At 47.8% G+C, this 17564-nt stretch overlaps 2 protein-coding genes across 2 annotated transcripts; one reads left to right on the forward strand and one right to left on the reverse strand.

Moving 5' to 3' along the window:
- Nucleotides 1-2063: 2063 nt before the first annotated feature.
- On the reverse strand, nucleotides 2064-2566 carry LOC118086464 (RING finger protein 224-like). Its single transcript, XM_035118098.2, has one exon. It carries the CDS (start codon nucleotides 2544-2546, stop codon nucleotides 2064-2066), a length of 483 nt encoding a protein of 160 aa, XP_034973989.2. The 5' UTR covers nucleotides 2547-2566.
- A 5261-nt stretch (nucleotides 2567-7827) lies between these two features.
- Nucleotides 7828-15768, forward strand: LOC132592244 (R3H domain-containing protein 4-like; the record flags this gene model as incomplete). Its single annotated transcript, XM_060275225.1, has 7 exons — nucleotides 7828-8011; nucleotides 8492-8610; nucleotides 11099-11222; nucleotides 12136-12221; nucleotides 13545-13630; nucleotides 14101-14156; nucleotides 15315-15768. Coding segments are annotated over 7 exons (759 nt in total), but the record flags the coding sequence as incomplete, so codon positions are not given.
- Between the last annotated feature and the right edge of the window lie 1796 nt (nucleotides 15769-17564).

Here is a 17564-nt window from a genome sequence, read left to right on the forward strand (position 1 = left end):
GGGTGGGCAACTTCAAAAGTCTATATAGGGGTTTGCTCACCAATGTTCTGGGTTCCTCGCCTCCCTCCTTCTTGTGGTGAGCGGGGTCCCTGTTGCAACAGTTCCTTGAATAAAGATCAGGCTTACTAGCCGCTTTGCTTCTCAATATTCTCTGCTTGGCCTCTGTTATTTTCTCCTACCAATAGGGAACCCACTTAAGGACTCTATAGTGGCTCTTGGATACCCCATAAGGGAAAAGGAGCAGGGTTTTTTTTTCTTATAAGAGTTGGAAGGGACCCCCAAAGGCCATCCAATCCAACCCCCTTTGATGCAGGAAACCCAGCGGAAGAATCCATGATGGATGGCAATCCAAACTCTGCTTTAAAAAGCTCCAAGGAAGGAAGAGGTGCCAGAGCCGCCGCCGCCGCCGCCGCCTCCTCCTCCTCCTTATTATTATTATTATTATTATTATTATTATTATTATTATTATTATTATTATTATTATTCCCCAGCCACCCTGTGTGGCTTGCAGCACAGATAAAAACATAATAAAATGCCAAGCTTTAAAAACTCCCCAATGCAAGGCTGCTTTCTGTGTGTTTGTGTGTGTGGAGCTTGTGTAGGGTTTGTATATTAAGAGACATACGGCAAAGCGTTACCCAAAGAGATATTTGTAGGGCTTGAGGTAAGGTGGAGTCCAGTGGGCGGGACCTTTGAAGTGTGCTGCGTGCTGATTTGCTGAGGACAGAGCATGACGGGCAGGTGACAGGGCAGTTAAAGGCAGTTGGGCTTGGGAGGGGGGACAGGGAGGACGGCGTCTGGTTTGGGCAGTAAGGAACAGTGGTTAGAGCAGGCAGGATAGGATTAGGAAGTTAACCCATGCCACAAAACGCACCAAAACGTGCTACTGGAAGAATTTTTTTTAATTTTGTTTGTCCTAAACCCTGTTTATTGAGAGCAAACCTTGCAAAAACTGGTTTTACTATAATAATAAAATTTTAAAAATTCAACTTCTTTCTCCAAACTGCGTCTCATCTTTGGCCAGGCTATCGCGGACGTGGCAGAGTCTGTCAAGAGTGTCCGGAGAAGTCCATGAGTTAGGCGACTGCTTGAGTCCTGGAAGGGGACCCCAGGGGTCATCTAGTCCAACCCTCTTTAGTGCAGAAATCCCAGTCCTCACGGTAGCTAACAAAATGCCGTTATACAAAGTCTGCTGAGCAGACTTCAGGAAATCCATTTCTGGGGCTCGGACAAGCTGATTTTCCTCCGGAGGGGCAGTTTGGTCTCCGCAGACGAAAGACTTCAATGAGTCTCATCTTCAGGAAGGAGCGAGGAACCTGCCCGGCTGAGGTCATCCAAAATTTGGCAGTCCTGGCTGGATGCAAAACTGGTTCCTTGTTATTTAGGCCTCAATAACAAATATACAAATTCCAAAGAGACAGACTGAAAGGAGAGGCGGATGGTTTTTGCCCAGTTATCCGAGAGATCTAAAAAAATATACTTTTGCCCAGAAAATGTTGACCTTGGGGCAGTCCCGCAAACAGACCGGGGGGGGGGGGGTGTCTCAGTATCCTGGCATAGCGACAAGGCCCCCTCTAGGCGTACAAAATAAATTAATTGCAATGTCCCCGGTTCATGCCGGAAAATGATCTCTGCGCAGACCTCAGAGCAGAAGTTTCCCCCATCTTCTTCTCGTACCCGAACTTTCCAGAAGAGTCCATTCTTTGTGGCCGCATATCTGTTGGGACGAAAAGGAAAAGCTTCGGGCTTTTTTGGTACCATCACATCTTTTTCATCTCGTCGTATATCGTCTCCCAAAACTCCCTCTCTTTCCTACAATGGCACCACATGCGGGAAGAAGCGTCCTGCTTGCATTTCCAGCCGTTATTAGGAATCTCGGTCAGCTTACTAGGCACAGAGCGCGAGATCTGAACTCGATAGATGAAAATAGCGGAAATAATTTTTTTATACGCGGCTCTCGGACAATACGGGCTGGAAGGCAAGTGAGCTTGCAACGGGGAGCTGCCTTCCGCTATCCCTTCAAGGAGGATGTGAGGCAGATGGGGGGCCCAGATGACTCCCGGTCAGCTCTGGAAATCCGCCGTGGTCCCACAGCAGAGGCAGCCAGCGCAGCAGTTGTTTTGCGGCAAGTACGGCCGTGGCACAGCCTCGTGGCACAGGCCTGCAGGTTGTCGGGTGACCGGCTCCTGCTTGGCGGGCGATTTGGAGGCCGGCTCCGGCTCGGGCCTGGCCACGGCCCGAGGGTGCTCCTTCTCTGACTTGACCGCCAGGAAGGCGGCGAGATCCAGGTCAAGCATGGTGACCCCTCCGCGGGGAGCTGGCGTGCTCTGGCGGCACTGCGGGCAAGGGATCCAGCGCTGTTCGTTGACCACGATGTGGAGCCGCCGGATGCAGGCCTGGCAAAAGGTGTGGCCGCAGTAGAGGCGACGGGGAAGCCGGCCAGACAGGTCGTAGGAGCAGTAGCAGACGATGCAGTCCATCTTGGGGCTCCCGCGGCCGGAGAGCAGGAACGGTTGGCCCTCGGACCGCAGCTCTGCAGCCTCCATGTGGCTTTCCGGAGGAGCCTGGGGTGTCCTGGGGGGGGGGGGGAGAGAGGCCAGTCAGTGCTAGCAGAGCTTCCAAGCATTCTGGTTTTCCAGGGACAGTCCTGGATGGCCAGAAGCCATCCCGCTTTTCCTTAGGATGCCTCTATTTTCAAGGGAGAAATGTTGGAGGGGATGGAATAGGACGTCCCTATTTTCAGGGGAGAAACGTTCGAGGGGATGGAAAAGGATGCCCGTATTTTCACGGGAGAAATGTTGGAGGAGATGGAATAGGACATCCCTATTTTCACGGAACGTTGGAGGGGATGGAATAGGACGTCCCTATTTTCACGGGAGAAACCTTGGAGGGGATGGAATAGGACGTCCCTATTTTCACAGGAGAAACGTTGGAGGGGATGGAATAGGACGTCCCTATTTTCACGGGAGAAATGTTGGAGGGGATGGAATAGGACGTCCCTATTTTCAGGGGAGAAACGCTCGAGGGGATGGAAAAGGATGCCCGTATTTTCACGGGAGAAATGTTGGAGGGGATGGAATAGGACATCCCTATTTTCACGGAACGTTGGAGGGGATGGAATAGGACGTCCCTATTTTCACGGGAGAAACCTTGGAGGGGATGGAATAGGACGTCCCTATTTTCACAGGAGAAACGTTGGAGGGGATGGAATAGGACGTCCCTATTTTCACAGGAGAAACGTTGGAGGGGATGGAATAGGACGTCCCTATTTTCACGGGAGAAATGTTGGAGGGGATGGAATAGGACGTCCCTATTTTCAGGGGAGAAACGCTCGAGGGGATGGAAAAGGATGCCCGTATTTTCACGGGAGAAATGTTGGAGGGGATGGAATAGGACATCCCTATTTTCACGGGAGAAACGTTGGAGGGGATGGAATAGGACGTCCCTATTTTCACGGGAGAAACCTTGGAGGGGATGGAATAGGACGTCCCTATTTTCACGGGAGAAATGTTGGAGGGGATGGAATAGGACGTCCCTATTTTCACGGGAGAAATGTTAGAGGGAATGGAATAGGACGTCCCTATTTTCACGGGAGAAACGTTGGAGGGGATGGAATAGGACGTCCCTATTTTCACGGGAGAAACGTTGGAGGGGATGGAATAGGACGTCCCTATTTTCACGGGAGAAACGTTGGAGGGGATGGAATAGGACGTCCCTATTTTCAAGGGAGAAATGTTGGAGGGGATGGAATAGGACGTCCCTATTTTCAGGGGAGAAACGTTGGAGGGGATGGAATAGAACGTCCCAATTTTCAAGGGAGAAACATTGGAGGGGATGGAATAGGACGTCCCTATTTTCAAGGGAGAAACGTTGGAGGGGATGGAATAGGACGTCCCTATTTTCATCAAATGAAACAGTCGAGAACAGAACCAATTAAAGCTTCAAGGAAACTCTTTCAGATCCTTCTCGAAGGGATACTTTGCTTTCCCCATATTTATTTACCGACTTGATTTATAGAGCTACTGCCATAACAGCAGGACTCTAGGAAGACAGTGGGGTGCAGTGGTTAGAGGGTCAGACTAGGACCCGGGAGATCAGGGTTCGAATCCCCTCTCCGTCAATAAGCTCACTGGGTTACCTTGGAGTCAGTCGCAGCCTCTTGGCCTACCTTGCAGGTCTGGTCATCGTAGGGATTAACTGAGTGGGGGGGGGCGAACCAGGGACTCCTTGGGAGAAAAGGGTGGGATAAAGACACAGGGGATAAGCTCTTCCACTGCCTGCTGGAGAAAGCTGGAGGGGCCAGCAGAATGGAGATGTTCTGGCACCCAGAGATCGGTTGCAAAACGCGCCTGGCTAATTTCTAACACCGGCTTCATGCAAACACCGGACAGGAGAAAACTTACATTTCCCATTGCAGAGGCTCCATCCTCGCTGCGTCCAGGTCCCCTCGGCAAACACCGAACCCGCGATCTGCCTTTGGGTGCTGGGTGGCCTCGGCGGGGCTCCTGGATCCATCTCCCGCCAGCCTGCCGTCCGCTCATAATGGGAGGTTCACATTTCAGACGCCGCTGTGCCATTGTATCGGCCGCAGGGAAGGCGAACCAGCCAGGTAGGGTTACCGTTGTCCCGGCCAACAACAGCCTCGGAAACACACAATCGTGTGCCCCCCTCCGCCCAGCTGGCTTCCTGGGCTGAGCTCCAGTGCTGGATTTACTACTACTAACAATAATAATAATTTTTTATTTATACCCTACCCATCATGCTGGGTTTCCCCAGCCATTCTGGGCAGCTTCCAACAAAATATTAAAATGCATTGGTCTGTTAAACATTAAAAGCTTCCCTAAACAGGGCTGCCTTCATATAAGCTAAGCAAGCTATAACTTAGGGCCCCACTCTCTTGGCCCCCCCCCAAAAAATTCTGGATTTCGGCATCTGAGAACCAAAACGTTTGAGAAACAAGGCGTTTGAGAACCAAGGTACCACTGGAGCTCAGCTGGTTGCAAGTTCGATCCCTGTTTGGGATGGCTGCATATATTTCTGGCTTGATAGTGGGCCTTGCAGGGGGTTGGGCTAGATGACCACCTGGGGTCTCTTTGCAACCTGACGTTTCTATGATGTATATGGAGCTCAGCCCAGGAAGCGGAGGGGAGAACGCGATTGTATTTCTGAGCCTATTGTTGGCCGGGGGGATGGTAACCCTATCCGGCTAGGTCAGCTTCCTTGCGACCGATACAATAGCCCAACGGCAGCGTCTGAAATTTGAGGACCCAGCTGCTGCAGGAGGCAAGGTAATATTTCTTCCAATTGTTGTTTGCATGCAGGCAGTGGACCACAAGCTGAACAGGAGCCCACAGGGTGATGTAGCAGCAAAAAAAGCAAATGCTATTCTAGGCTGCATCCACAGAAGTCTAGTGTCCAGATCAAGGGAAGTCATAGTCCCAATTTATTCTGCCTGGGTCAGGCCACACCTGACCCAGAGTCCTGTGTCCAGTTCTGGGCAGCACAATTTAAGAAGGATGTTGACAAGCTGGAAGGTGTGCAGAGGAGGGCGACGACCGAGATGATCAAGGGTCTGGAAAGGAGGAGATTGAGAGGAGATATGATAGCCATCTTCCAATATCTCAAGGCCTGTCGCATGGAAGAGGGAGCATGCTTGTTTTCTCCTGCTCTGGAAGGCAGGACTCGAACCCGTGGCTTCAAGTGACAAGGAAGGCGATTCCGACTTGACATACGGAAAAAACTTTCTGGCAGTTTTGTTGTTGTTTTTTAAATATAAAATTTCTGGCATGTCATGTGAGTCGTCTCGTGGGTATGTAAAAACCTGCCCTCCTGTTGTTTTATGGTGTAGTCAAAATAATGCAGTTTACCCTCTTCTTCTCCCAGTTGTTTTAGCTAGTTGTGGGGGGTGTTTAAAGAATGTTTGATGAATAATGGTATAAACGAAATCCTAATGGCAGAAATAGACGGACCCGGCTGAAACGTATAATTAAGAGAATAAAGAGTATATGAAATTAAGGGATAAAAAGAAATTCATAACTGTGAGATAAAGAGATAGTAAAATATAAATTACAGTGAGAATAACTGGAAGTTTATTGTTTATAAAAGAGAAATGGATGTATTAGATATGGAGAGTTTGTTTAAAGTTGTCTATTTGTGTAATGTATGTAGGTTTGTGCAAGGTTTGTTGTAAATACGTGTGTTCTTTATTTTAAACAATAAAAACTATTTTTAAAAAACCAAAATCATGCAGTTTAACTTTCAAAAAGAAACTGCTCCGCGAGGGAAACGATTGTATGTTAGTCATATTGCAGTTTCTAGAGAAGTGGTTTGTTACCAAATTTGCTAAGATGGTGGGCTCTCATTGCTTGGAGGTTTTTAAGCAGAGATGGAAATAAGCCAGCCTGAAACAGGCACAAACGGTTACGGCTGTCCTTTCCTTTGACGAGGTTCCTGCTTCAGGCTGGTAGTCGAACTGGTCGCGCTTCTTGCTTGCAAGGTGGTTTGCGTTCCTAAAAAAAAGGAACCCAAAGAGTGACTCACCTGAGCTCAGTGTGTTTGGCAAGGTGGAACGGAGCTCATTCGTAGAATACGATGCTTGTTTGTAATAAATCGGATATTTCTTATCTCTGCGTTTAGGTTGATAAAAATGGATCAATGCAGGTCTCTTGAGTTTGGGGGCTCTCTTATTTTGGGGTGGGTCATGGCTGCAGAGAGACTGCTGATTTTTTTTTAAAAAGATTTTATTACATTTTCTTTTTCAATTATTACATACATCGCATATCCATAGCAGTAATATTAATATTAAATTCCCTCTCCCCTCCCCTCCTGGGCTTCCCCCAACTTCCATTTCTGGTTTATTTCCCCCCTATTTCACACTGCTATCACAAAAACACACTATATTGTTTCTTATCTTCTACATATTATTATCTATACAGTATATATAAAAATGTAAAATGCCCATGTTTGTGGGTCTCCACTTTTCTCCGAAACCGCTTGACCGTTGAGGTTGCAAAACATCGCCCTCTAGTGATGACTCCACTGGTACTGCAGCTTCCAAAGTTTCTGTCTCCAAAGCAGCTCAGCTCAGGTTTCCAGGGAACCCTCGCTAGACAAGAGCAAAACTCCTTGGCAGCAAATTCCACTGCCGAACAGCTCTTACTGTCAGGAAGCTCTTCCTAATGTTGAGGTGGAATCTTCTTTCTTGTCGTTTGAATCCGTTGCTCCGTGTCCGCTTCTCTGGAGCAGCAGAAAACAACCTTTCTCCCTCCCTCTATATGACATCCTTTTATATATTTGAACATGGCTATCATATCACCCCTTAACCTTCTCTTCTCCAGGCTGAACAAACCGTTGGAGTGGGGGGGGGGGTAATCAAAATACCAACACTCACAAATGGCTACTCAACACACCGTCACACGAACATTACCTACGACATAAGGAGGAACCTTCGGGCATACGATATACGAGGGGGGGAGAGAGAGGGCTCGGGGTGACGTAACATGGGGGGGAAGATGATGTTACCCGCTGGGGGCTAAAGAGAGACGGATGTTTTTACGTCATGCGCCTCTCCTGGGAAACGGGGACCCTGACTGAGGCACAACAACATGTCGCCCACTACAGCTAGTAAATAATAAAGGTGTTGAGTGTTTATTTACTATAAATCCTGCCATCAAGTCTATAATATTTCTTTGTTTCTGTAAAATATAATATAAAGGGTTCCCATTCTCTTTTAAAGTCACTGTTGTCTTGATGTCTATCGGTCAGTTTTGCCATTTCCGCATAGTTCCATCAGTTTTTCTTGCCATTATTTTCATCGCCTGCTGATTTTTTAAACTCCCCGCTCCCCCTGTTTGCAGAAGGATCGAGGATTGCCTGCCGCCACTGGCCAGCCCCACCGCCAAGAGGTTCTCCCCGGCGAAGCGAAAGCAGTACTACATCAACCAAGCCATACGCAACTCGGATCTCATCCCCCGGGCCAAAGGGCGCAAGAGCCTGCAGCGCCTCGAGAACAGTTGAGTTTCGGGTTGGGGGCGCATCTCTGCCCAGAGGAATTGCAGAATCACAAGGGATCCCGGGGGTCATCTAGTCCAACCCGCAGCAGCCCAATGCTGGGGCTCGAACCCACGACCCTGAGATCAAGCTGCTCTGAGCCGGGGAGAGCTCAGCCCGTAGAACACGAGGGTCGCAGGTTTGAGCCCCACCTTGGGTGAATTATTCCTGCATTGCACGGGGCTGGACCCTCTGCAATTATGTGATTCTGCCGACTGAGCCGTGTTGTATCATGATAGGGGAAGCGTTTTCCGGCCCGAGGGCCGAATTCCATTCTTGGGGGGGGGGGGGAGCCGCTAGCCACTTGTGGGCGGGACCAGCGGCAAAAGTGGGAGGAGCAATAAATTGAGATTTCAGCTTTGTAGCATAGTTTGGACGCATGCTGTGCATTGCTAACCTGCAGAGGGGAGTCACACATTCTGCGTCTCCCCCCCCCTCGCAGCACGTTATCTAATGACTCTCCTGGAGCAGGATGAATGCACAGGCGAAGACGGGGAGGTCACGCACCCGGCCAGTCCGAGCATCTTCACCGAAGCCTGCAACAATGAGACGTACATCAAGGTACGCGTTGTGGTCTCCCCCCCCCCCCCGTTCAATTCCAGCTCTCTTCCTCGAGAGGCACCCCTCACCTCTCTAGAGCAGATTCCTTCCGTTTTTTTTTTTTTTTGCAAATGGCATCTTTTCTATATTAAAACAAACCAACCATTCGGCAATGTTTCACGTTTGCATTTTGTAGGTGGAAATTGCATCTCCTCCCCGCCCCCCGCCCCCAGCAGTCACCCAAATTCGGTTTTGATTAATTCAGTCAAATTGGTGCAAGGTTAAAGCAAGTCATTTTGCAAGACCTCGGCCTCAATGGAAAGGAACTTTGCCAGACCTGAGCTGCCAGATTGAAAGAGCGCGTTGCTAAGCCTCAGGTGCTTTGCCAAGTTTTTTAAGTTTGAAAGCTTTGCGGAGCCCGAACTTTGAAGCAGCCCCGTGCTTGTCGTTTTCAGCCCTATGCAGGAATTAGGATCTGAACGAGTCAGCGCTCTGAATTCCGAAGCCTTTTTTCTGTACCTGGGTCCGGAATTCATCTTTCGAACTCGGGTTCCAGCCGGGAGGTACAAACAACTTGCCTCCGCTGTGATGGTGGTGGTTGTTGTTCTAATGGCATGTATCAGATTTGAAACCGTTTCTGCAAAACCTCAAAACGTTTTTGCATACGAAAGCGATCTTTTAATTGTTTTGCCTTATACTGTACATGAATTCATGTGAGCTGGGTTTTTTTTTTAATCTTTCGTGTCTTTTTAATTGTGAAATTGTTTCTAGTTATCTTACGGGGAGTGATTGCCGGACAGACTTAAATTGTAGAACTGCAACCCTTGCTTAAAAACCACCCAGCATTGAATAGGTGAATACAGGTGAAACTTGGAAAATTCGTCAAAAAGTGCATTTATTTCAGTAACGCAACTTAAAAGGTGAAACCAATATATGAGATAGATGCATGACATGCAAAGCAAGATATGTCAAGCCATTATTTGTTGTAATTGTAATTATTTGTCGTTAGGTGGGTCAATTATAAATGGAATGGAATGAATGAAATGTACAGTAATAGCGATGTTTATTTTTGTTTATTTTTGTATTATCGTAACTATTTGTTTTATTACTGTGGAATTTCCAAAAGAAAGCATTTGTACAAATAAAAATAAAAATAAAAAATAAAAAGTTGCATCACTGCAATAAATGCACTTTTCGACAATATTCTAATTTTCTGAGTTTCACCTGTATTTCCTTACTTGCACTGTCGCAGCCGTACCTAGCGAGGATTTGAACCCGGGGCCTTCAGGTGCTGCACCGCCGAGCTCCGATCGGCTACGTAGGATTTGCCATGTTGTCCCCAAGCCCCAAAAAATAAAATAAAAGTGACTTTGGCAAGGAAGGGCATCCTTTTTGATGACTTTAAGCTTCCCTTTTGCAGTGGGTTCAACTGGATGACCCTCAGGGGTCCCTTGCAGCTCTGTGATTTTATGTGGAGTCTCGCCATCCGAGGGACCGTAGGTAATGCAGTTCCCATCATCCTTGACCCACTGGCCACACCAGGGCTAATGGAAGTCGGAGTAATTTTAACAGGATTTATAAGGGCCACAGGTATTCCCCACCCATGACCTATAAAGAGGCATTCTCCGCTCTTGCCCCTTCTAAATAGAGGCATTTTCCCAACCCTGGATGTTACCTGAACCGGAAAAAACAACACATCTTTCCTAGGATTTTGTAGGAGTTGGAAGGGACCTCGGGGGGCCATCCATTCCAACCCCCTTCAAGGCAGGAATCTTTCGCCGCACGAGATGGGCGTGGGGTATAAATGTCACCATGGGGCTAGAACCCGCAACCCTAAGATTCAGAGTTTCATGCTCCCCTCGAAACCCGTACGAACTACACTCGGTTCTCTGTCCTGTGTCCACTTAATCAACTTGACAGTGGATTCACCTGAGAAAAATAAATTTAAAAACGGCCCTGCGAAATGCTGCTGTTTGGTTCGAGATCAGGTTGTGCATTCATGAGATTTGTCATTTTTGTGTGTGTGTGTGTGTGTGTGTCGGCTAAGATTTGGAACGACTTCATGAACCCCGAAAATGAAGCCTTAGACCCTCAAACCCATTGGGGTTTTAGGGGGGTGACCCCCGCGTTTGAGGGTCTTATCTATTGCTCCGTTTTTTGGGGGGCGCTGCAAAACGCAGGGTGTTTCTTCGCCGTGGGAAAAAGGACAGCAAAACTTTGGCACCGGTTTCTTGGGGGGATCCCAGATTTTGGGGTTCGTAGTTAACGAAGCTGCTTGGGGCTGATGGGAGAGGGAGACCACAAAGTTTGTTGGGGGCATGGGTGAAAACGCATCCCTTTTTTAAGGCCACGCACCCCCAAAATAGGGCTGCATTGCGTTGTTCGACTCAGTTGGCCAGGCCGCTTGATTTTTTTTAATGATCCTTTGATTTTTCAATGCAGCCCATAATTTAGTCTGCAAGCAATTTATAGAAATAAATTTGTCGTGTGTGTGTGTTTGTCGGCTAAGATTTGGAACGACTTCATGAACCGGTCTGGCGAAGAACAAGAGCGAGTCCTCTTGTACCTGGAAGAGAAGGCGGCGAAGAAGCAGAAGGGCAAGCTGGCCGACAAACCGGATGTCAAGTGGAAAGGTACGCCTGGCCTACCTTGCAGGGTTGTTTTGCATTTCTGATGCAAAAAAAAGCCCTTCCTTCTCTCTCTCCCTCTCTCTCTCTCTCTTCCTTGCAGTCAAACGGGCTCCCAACTCAGTTTCCAGAGCATCTTTGCTCTTGGAGGGAGGTAGAGATTTCTGCTTTCAGACGAACCTCCCTATACAGGAGCAGTCTACCCTTGCAACGCTCCCTGTTCAGGGGAGGCCCTCCTGGGGAAGAGGGTGTGGTGGCAGGCAGGCATCCAACAGGTGCTGCTTTGCAGACTTACCTGCCACGTCAGGGAGCGAGGAACTCTTTTTTTTTTTTTAGGGCCGCATCCGCTCATTGGAAGCGGTCCGAGGGCCACATGGCACCGGCGGACACAGCCAACGGGTGCAGCTCTTAAACTCTCCGGCTAGAACATGGGTAGGCAAACTGAGGCCCCCCCGGGGGCTGGATCCGGCCCATTCGCCTTCTCAAATCAGCCGACGGACGGTCCGGGAATCGGCGGGTTTTTACATGAGTAGAATATGTCCTTTTATTTGAAATTAATCTCTGGGTTATTTGTGGGGCCTGTCTGGTGTTTTTACATGAGTAGAATGTGTGCTTTTATTTAAAATGCATCTCTGGGTTATTTGTGGGGCATAGGAATTCGTGCATTTTCCACCCACCCCCCAAAAAATATAGTCTGGCGGCCAACCCCCCCCCCAAGGTCTGAGGGACAGTGGACCAGCCCCCTGCTGGAAAAGTTTGCTTACCCCTGATCTAGAAGCTCCTGGCCCCTGTTCTTCCCCTTAGAATCACAGAATTGCAGAACTGGAAGGGGCACCCCAGGGTCATCTAGGCCAACCCCCTGCAACGCAGGAATCTCACGGCCTGTTTCCCTCCTCTTCCCACCGTCTTTCCGTTGCAGAACACTCCGGTGACACCCCGCAAGAGTGTTTCCAGCGCATCAGCCGGCGCTTGAGAACGACCCTGAAACGGAGCCGTATCCCAATGGTAGGTTTCGAACGCGGGGCAGGCCGGGGCCGGAGAAGCACCAGAGCTGTTTCCACTGGGCTCTGCTCGAAAGATCCTCGGCTTCCGCCTTCTCCTTGATATCCTTCCTTTTCCAGCCGATTGTTGGCCAAGAACGTAGTTTCTGAGATTTGGCGCCTGGGAACGCTTGCCTTTCCTCCTCCGCCGCAACCCTTTCTTCCTTTTGTGTCGTGCCGTCGGTTGTAAACCCGAGGGCAGCTTGTTGATTCGGATAAATAACCATGCAGTTTTTAGAAGACACCTGAAGGCAGCCCCATATATCGGGAAGCTTTCAACGTTGGGTGTTTTATTGTTTTTATAGGTGTTGGAAGCTGCCCAGAGTGGCTGGGGCATAACATATGGTATAAATAATAGGGTGGTTCATAAAAAAACTTTTTTAAAAAAATTAAATGCCTGCTCCAAAGGTCTTATCTTACTGCACTAGGGATTATATAGCTATATCTGAAATTTCATGCATATCAGTTAATATCTTGACCCTCCTCCACGAAAATGATGCAGCAGCTAAAAAAGCCAATGCAATTCTGGGCTGCATCAATAGGAGTATAGCATCAAGGGAAGTAATAGTACCACTGTATTCTGCTCTGGTCAGACCTCACCTGGAGTACTGTGTCCAGTTCTGGGCACCACAGTTCAAGAAGGATACTGACAAGCTGGAACGTGTCCAGAAGAGGGCAACCAAAATGGTCAAAGGCCTGGAAACGATGCCTTATGAGGAACGGCTTAGGGAGCTGGGTATGTTTAGCCTGGAGAAGAGAAGGTTAAGGGGTGATATGATAGCCATGTTCAAATATATAAAAGGATGTCATATAGAGGAGGGAGAAAGGTTGTTTTCTGCTGCTCCAGAGGAGCGGACACAGAGCAATGGATTCAAACTACAAGAAAGAAGATTCCACCTAAACATTAGGAAGAACTTCCTGACAGTAAGAGCTGTTCGGCAGTGGAATTTGCTACCAAGGAGTGTGGTGGAGTCTCCTTCTTTGGAGGTCTTTAAGCAGAGGCTTGACAGGCATATGTCAAGAATGCTTTGATGGTGTTTCCTGCTTGGCAGAGGGTTGGACTGGATGGCCCTTGTGGTCTCTTCCAACTCTACGATTCTATGATTCTATGAAAATAGCTGTTTACTTGGCTGTTTTCCTATGAAATTTCAGTGGAGCAGGGTCAAGATATTAACTGATATGCATTCCTGCTGTGATATCGGGAGGGATGCAATTATTATTATTATTATTATTATTATTATTATTAATAAAGAAGAGACATGCTTCTTCCCCCCACCCCCACCCCCAGGGGACCCTGGAGTGCCTCGAGGATGAGCTATTGGCCTTTTTTTCCACCAGCCCTCGTTCCGTCTACACGGCAATGATGGACAACAGGTAACAAAGCGGTTCTCGCGACGGGTTCCGCTGCCTGATGGGAATTGTAGTACAGAAGGGGGATGTGCAACTTGGTTTGTGCATGGAAAACTTAAAACAAATCCTCATTTCCTGATCAACAGCCTTTGGACTGTAATGTAACTGAAATAGAAAATATTTAGAAAGGTTTTTCTTCCAAAAGCATTTCATTTTAAAAATCCGATTTAATTTTTTTTAAAAAAAATCGATTTTGTGTGTGTGTGTGTGTGTGTGTGTGTGTGTTTTAAAAAATCATTGATTTTTATCCACCCCGGTGAGGACGATGGGAAATGGACGATGGGCCAAAGGTTCTTGGTTGTTCAGCTCCCATCCGTCCCCGTCATGGGGGAATGCGATCTGGGCACCTAGCAAAATCTGGACATCCCCTTCCCCGTTGCGAGAGAACTTGCAGAAGCGGATAAAAATGTGTTTTTCGATTTCTTTTCTTGCAGCTTCGAAAGGCTGCTCCTTCACGCCGTCTGCCAATACATGGACCTCGCTTCTGCCAGTAAGGGCTCCTTTCTGATATTATTTCGTATTTTTTTGGGGGGGGGGAGGAAACTTGCTTGCTCACGTCGAACGTGGCTATCTCTCCCTTGCAGGGAGGGCGAGGCCTTTCTGGGCTGCCTCTGCCTTCCATTCCGGCCTCCATGGCTGGGTGATAAGGAGGAAATAACGTTTCTTTTATTTTAAAAAAATGCAATTGCAAAGCCCTGCTTCCCTCGCCCAACTCCCCCCCCCCAATATCTCCTAAGGTTTTCTTCTACAGTGGTCCCTTGGTTCTCAGATTTAATCTGTTCCGGAAGTCCTTTTCCAAAACCAAAGCGTTCCAAAACCAAGGCGCAGTTTCCCATAGAAAGTCATGCAAAACAGATTAATCTGTCACAGACTTTTAAAAACAACCCCTAAAACAGCAATTTTACATGAATTTTACTATCTAACGAGACCATCGATCCATAAAACAAAAGCAAGAATCAATGTACTGTATTGTAAAATAAATAAGACAGTATTGTAGGTGATAAAAATTAAAATTATTATTTTTTCTTACCTGCACAGATGATGGTCATTGTGACTGTTGAAAAAGACTTGTTTGCCTCTCTCAATACCGATGGACTATATTGTCTAATTTTGTTCGTACAACAGCGGCAGACTTTCATTTGCTGTGATTCTATTACATATTCTCGTGGATGGGGGGCTTTTATCCATTTCCGCAGTCACACAACCCATCAATTGGTAGCTGAACTGGGTTCCGCGCAGTCACAAAAACAAATGAACCTGAAAAAGCTTTAAAAACAGAAACGCAAAATGAAGAGCAAAAACAAAAGCGCCAAACTTAATCCATTCTGGAAGTGCGTTTGACTTCCGAAATGTTCAGAAACCAAGGCGCGGCTTCTGATTAGTGCAGGCGCCCCGGAGACAAGAGCCGACAGCTGCGTCGGGCGTCTGGCTTCCGGAAAACAGTCGAAAACAAGAACACTTATTTCCGGGTTTTCAGTGTTTGGGAACCAACTTGTATTTGCTTGTTTCCTTTTGGAAAAGAACACCTTGTCCTTTTGTTTTTCAAGGTGTTTAAAGACACCAAAATTATTATCACCATTACAGTTATTGCTACCATTTATTATTATTATTATTATTATTATTATTATTATTATTATTTCCGTCTTAGGTTCTGACTACGAAGGAAAACGCCAGATGAAAGTTAGCAACAAGCACACCATTTTCCTGCCTCCGGACCCCCTTCTCTCGACTTACCTGGAGCAAATGAGCTGATGGCGGCCCGGGAGACAGCGGGGGGCGCCCCCCTTCCAGCATCAATCCGGGTCATCTTCCGGGGGTCGTCCCCCCTTTGAAATTTCTGCTTCCGTTGGCTTAAAAAAAAAAGTATTTAAAGACAAATGAGTTGTGGCGGGGAGGGCATCTCTCACCGGAGATGCTGGGGGCTAGGGATGTTGTCTCTGGTTGCCTAGCAACCGCCTCCCATCTCAGTAAGGGAAGGATGCAGGCCAGCCAATGCTTTTGTTGCCTGTGGTTGCCTAGCAACCGCCTCCCACCTCCCCAAAACTCCATGTCATCCGGTTCGCTCCAAACCAGAGCCGGGCTTTGGCAAATGTTTTGCAGCGCCCCGAAAACGGAGCCATAGACCCTCAAACCCGTTGGGGGTTTTAGGGGGGGTGACCCCCAGGTTTGAGGGTCTTAGCTATGGCTCTGTTTTTTGGGGGTGCCGCAAAGCGCGGGGTGTTTCTTTGCCATGGAAAAAAGGACCGCAAAACTTTGGCACCGGTTTCGAGGGGGATCCCGGATTTTGGGGTTCGTAGTTAACGAAGCTGCTTGGGAGAGGGAGACTGCAACGTTTGTGGGTGAGAAATCATCCCTTTTTTAAGTCCGCACACCCCCAAAATAGGATTGCATTGCGTTGTTCGACTCAGCTGGCCAGGCCGCTTGATTTTCAATTCAATCCTTTGATTTTTCAATGCAGCCCATGATTTAGTCAGCCAGCAATTTCTAAAAAATTGTATATTTTTAATAGGTCTCTCTTTCTTTGAAAATGAAAACTGGGATTTCTGAAGGATGTTTTCTTTCTTACTCAAAAGGGAATGCTTCTCCTCCCCCTGAGATGCAGAAGGGTTCAAATTTGCTTTTCTTTCTTTTATACCTTCGGATTTGACACTTGATTCGAATTTGGCACAGAAGCTGTGAGCGGGCGTTGTGCCAATCCAAGAAAACGCTTCGATGTTTTCTCATCCAGGGCCAGGACTATAAAAACCCAAACTTTTTAAAGTTTTTTGTAGGGTGAAATTTTTGTGGGCTCTTCAGGGCCAGAGATCGATGGTGTTCCTTTCAGGTTGTGCCCAGTTTTACGTCCTACTCGAAGTAGACCTGTTGAAATTGATGGGCAATGACCCCCTTGAGTGCATTTATTTCAGCGCTCAATTAATTTCGTCTGCCCCGAGAAAAAGATAGGATGCCTCCACACTAGACATTTAAAGTGCTGTGGCACCACTTTAGAGAGTCCTTGCTTCTCCCCTAAAGAACCCTGGAAATTATAGTTTGTTCAGGGCGCTGAGAATTGTTAGGAGACCCCCCCCCAATTCCCCACCCCCAGTGCTACAGTTTCCAGAATGGTTTAACAACCCATTCCTCTTCACGGGGAGCGCCGCTGGAAATTACAGCAGTGTGGCGGAGAGGAATACATCTCGGCGCCCTTATCAAACTACAACTCCCAGGATTTTTTTTTGGGGGGGGGGGTTACCCATGACAGTTTAAAGTAATATCATAAATGGCTCAGTGCGAATGGGATACAACTCCTTTTCCCCCCTGCAAACGAAAGCATCGCATCTCAAATAACTTTGGAGAATTTGAAAAGGGGTGATTTCGTCGACCCAATTTGATGCAGTCGTTTTTTTATTTTGCGTTTTTGCAATGCAAACTTGGGGGTGGGGGGGGAAAAGGTTTCCTCTCTCCCGCAAGCTTTTTGGGGAAAAGGTTTCCTCTCTCCCGCAAGCTTTCTCGAAATATCCACAATGCCTCTCGAATCGGCAGCCGTTTGACCTGGAGACATTTATCTATTTATATATCCCTGGTTTCTAAAAAAATAAATGTTATAGAGCTGGCGTCGTCGTTAGCCTGGCTTTGCCAAAAGAGGTCAAAAGGAGACTCTAACTGATTTTAAAGCGGCAGAATTTGGGTTTCCCCACAAGCGCCTTGAATTCTCAATAAATCCTTGGGGCGGAGGGGGGTGCGTGAGACCATTTTTCAAGGGGCTGCGTTGCTGCAGTTCAGGAGAGGATCGGGTCCGCCTCGCGGGGGGGGGGGTCGTGCCAGGAAACAGCCGCCCATCTGTTCTGGCATCTGGGCTCAGGTAGACTGCTCCTGGGATGGGAGGTTCTCTCTCTTAGCTACAATGGGCTTTGTTTGT

Source organism: Zootoca vivipara, chromosome 6 (genome assembly GCF_963506605.1).
Source record: "Zootoca vivipara chromosome 6, rZooViv1.1, whole genome shotgun sequence".
Lineage (NCBI taxonomy): Eukaryota > Metazoa > Chordata > Lepidosauria > Squamata > Lacertidae > Zootoca > Zootoca vivipara.

Excerpts from the sequence above, each read along its gene's own strand:
- LOC118086464 (XM_035118098.2), bottom strand. The coding sequence starts at position 2,546 with ATGGAGGCTGCAGAGCTGCGGTCCGAGGGCCAACCGTTCCTGCTCTCC.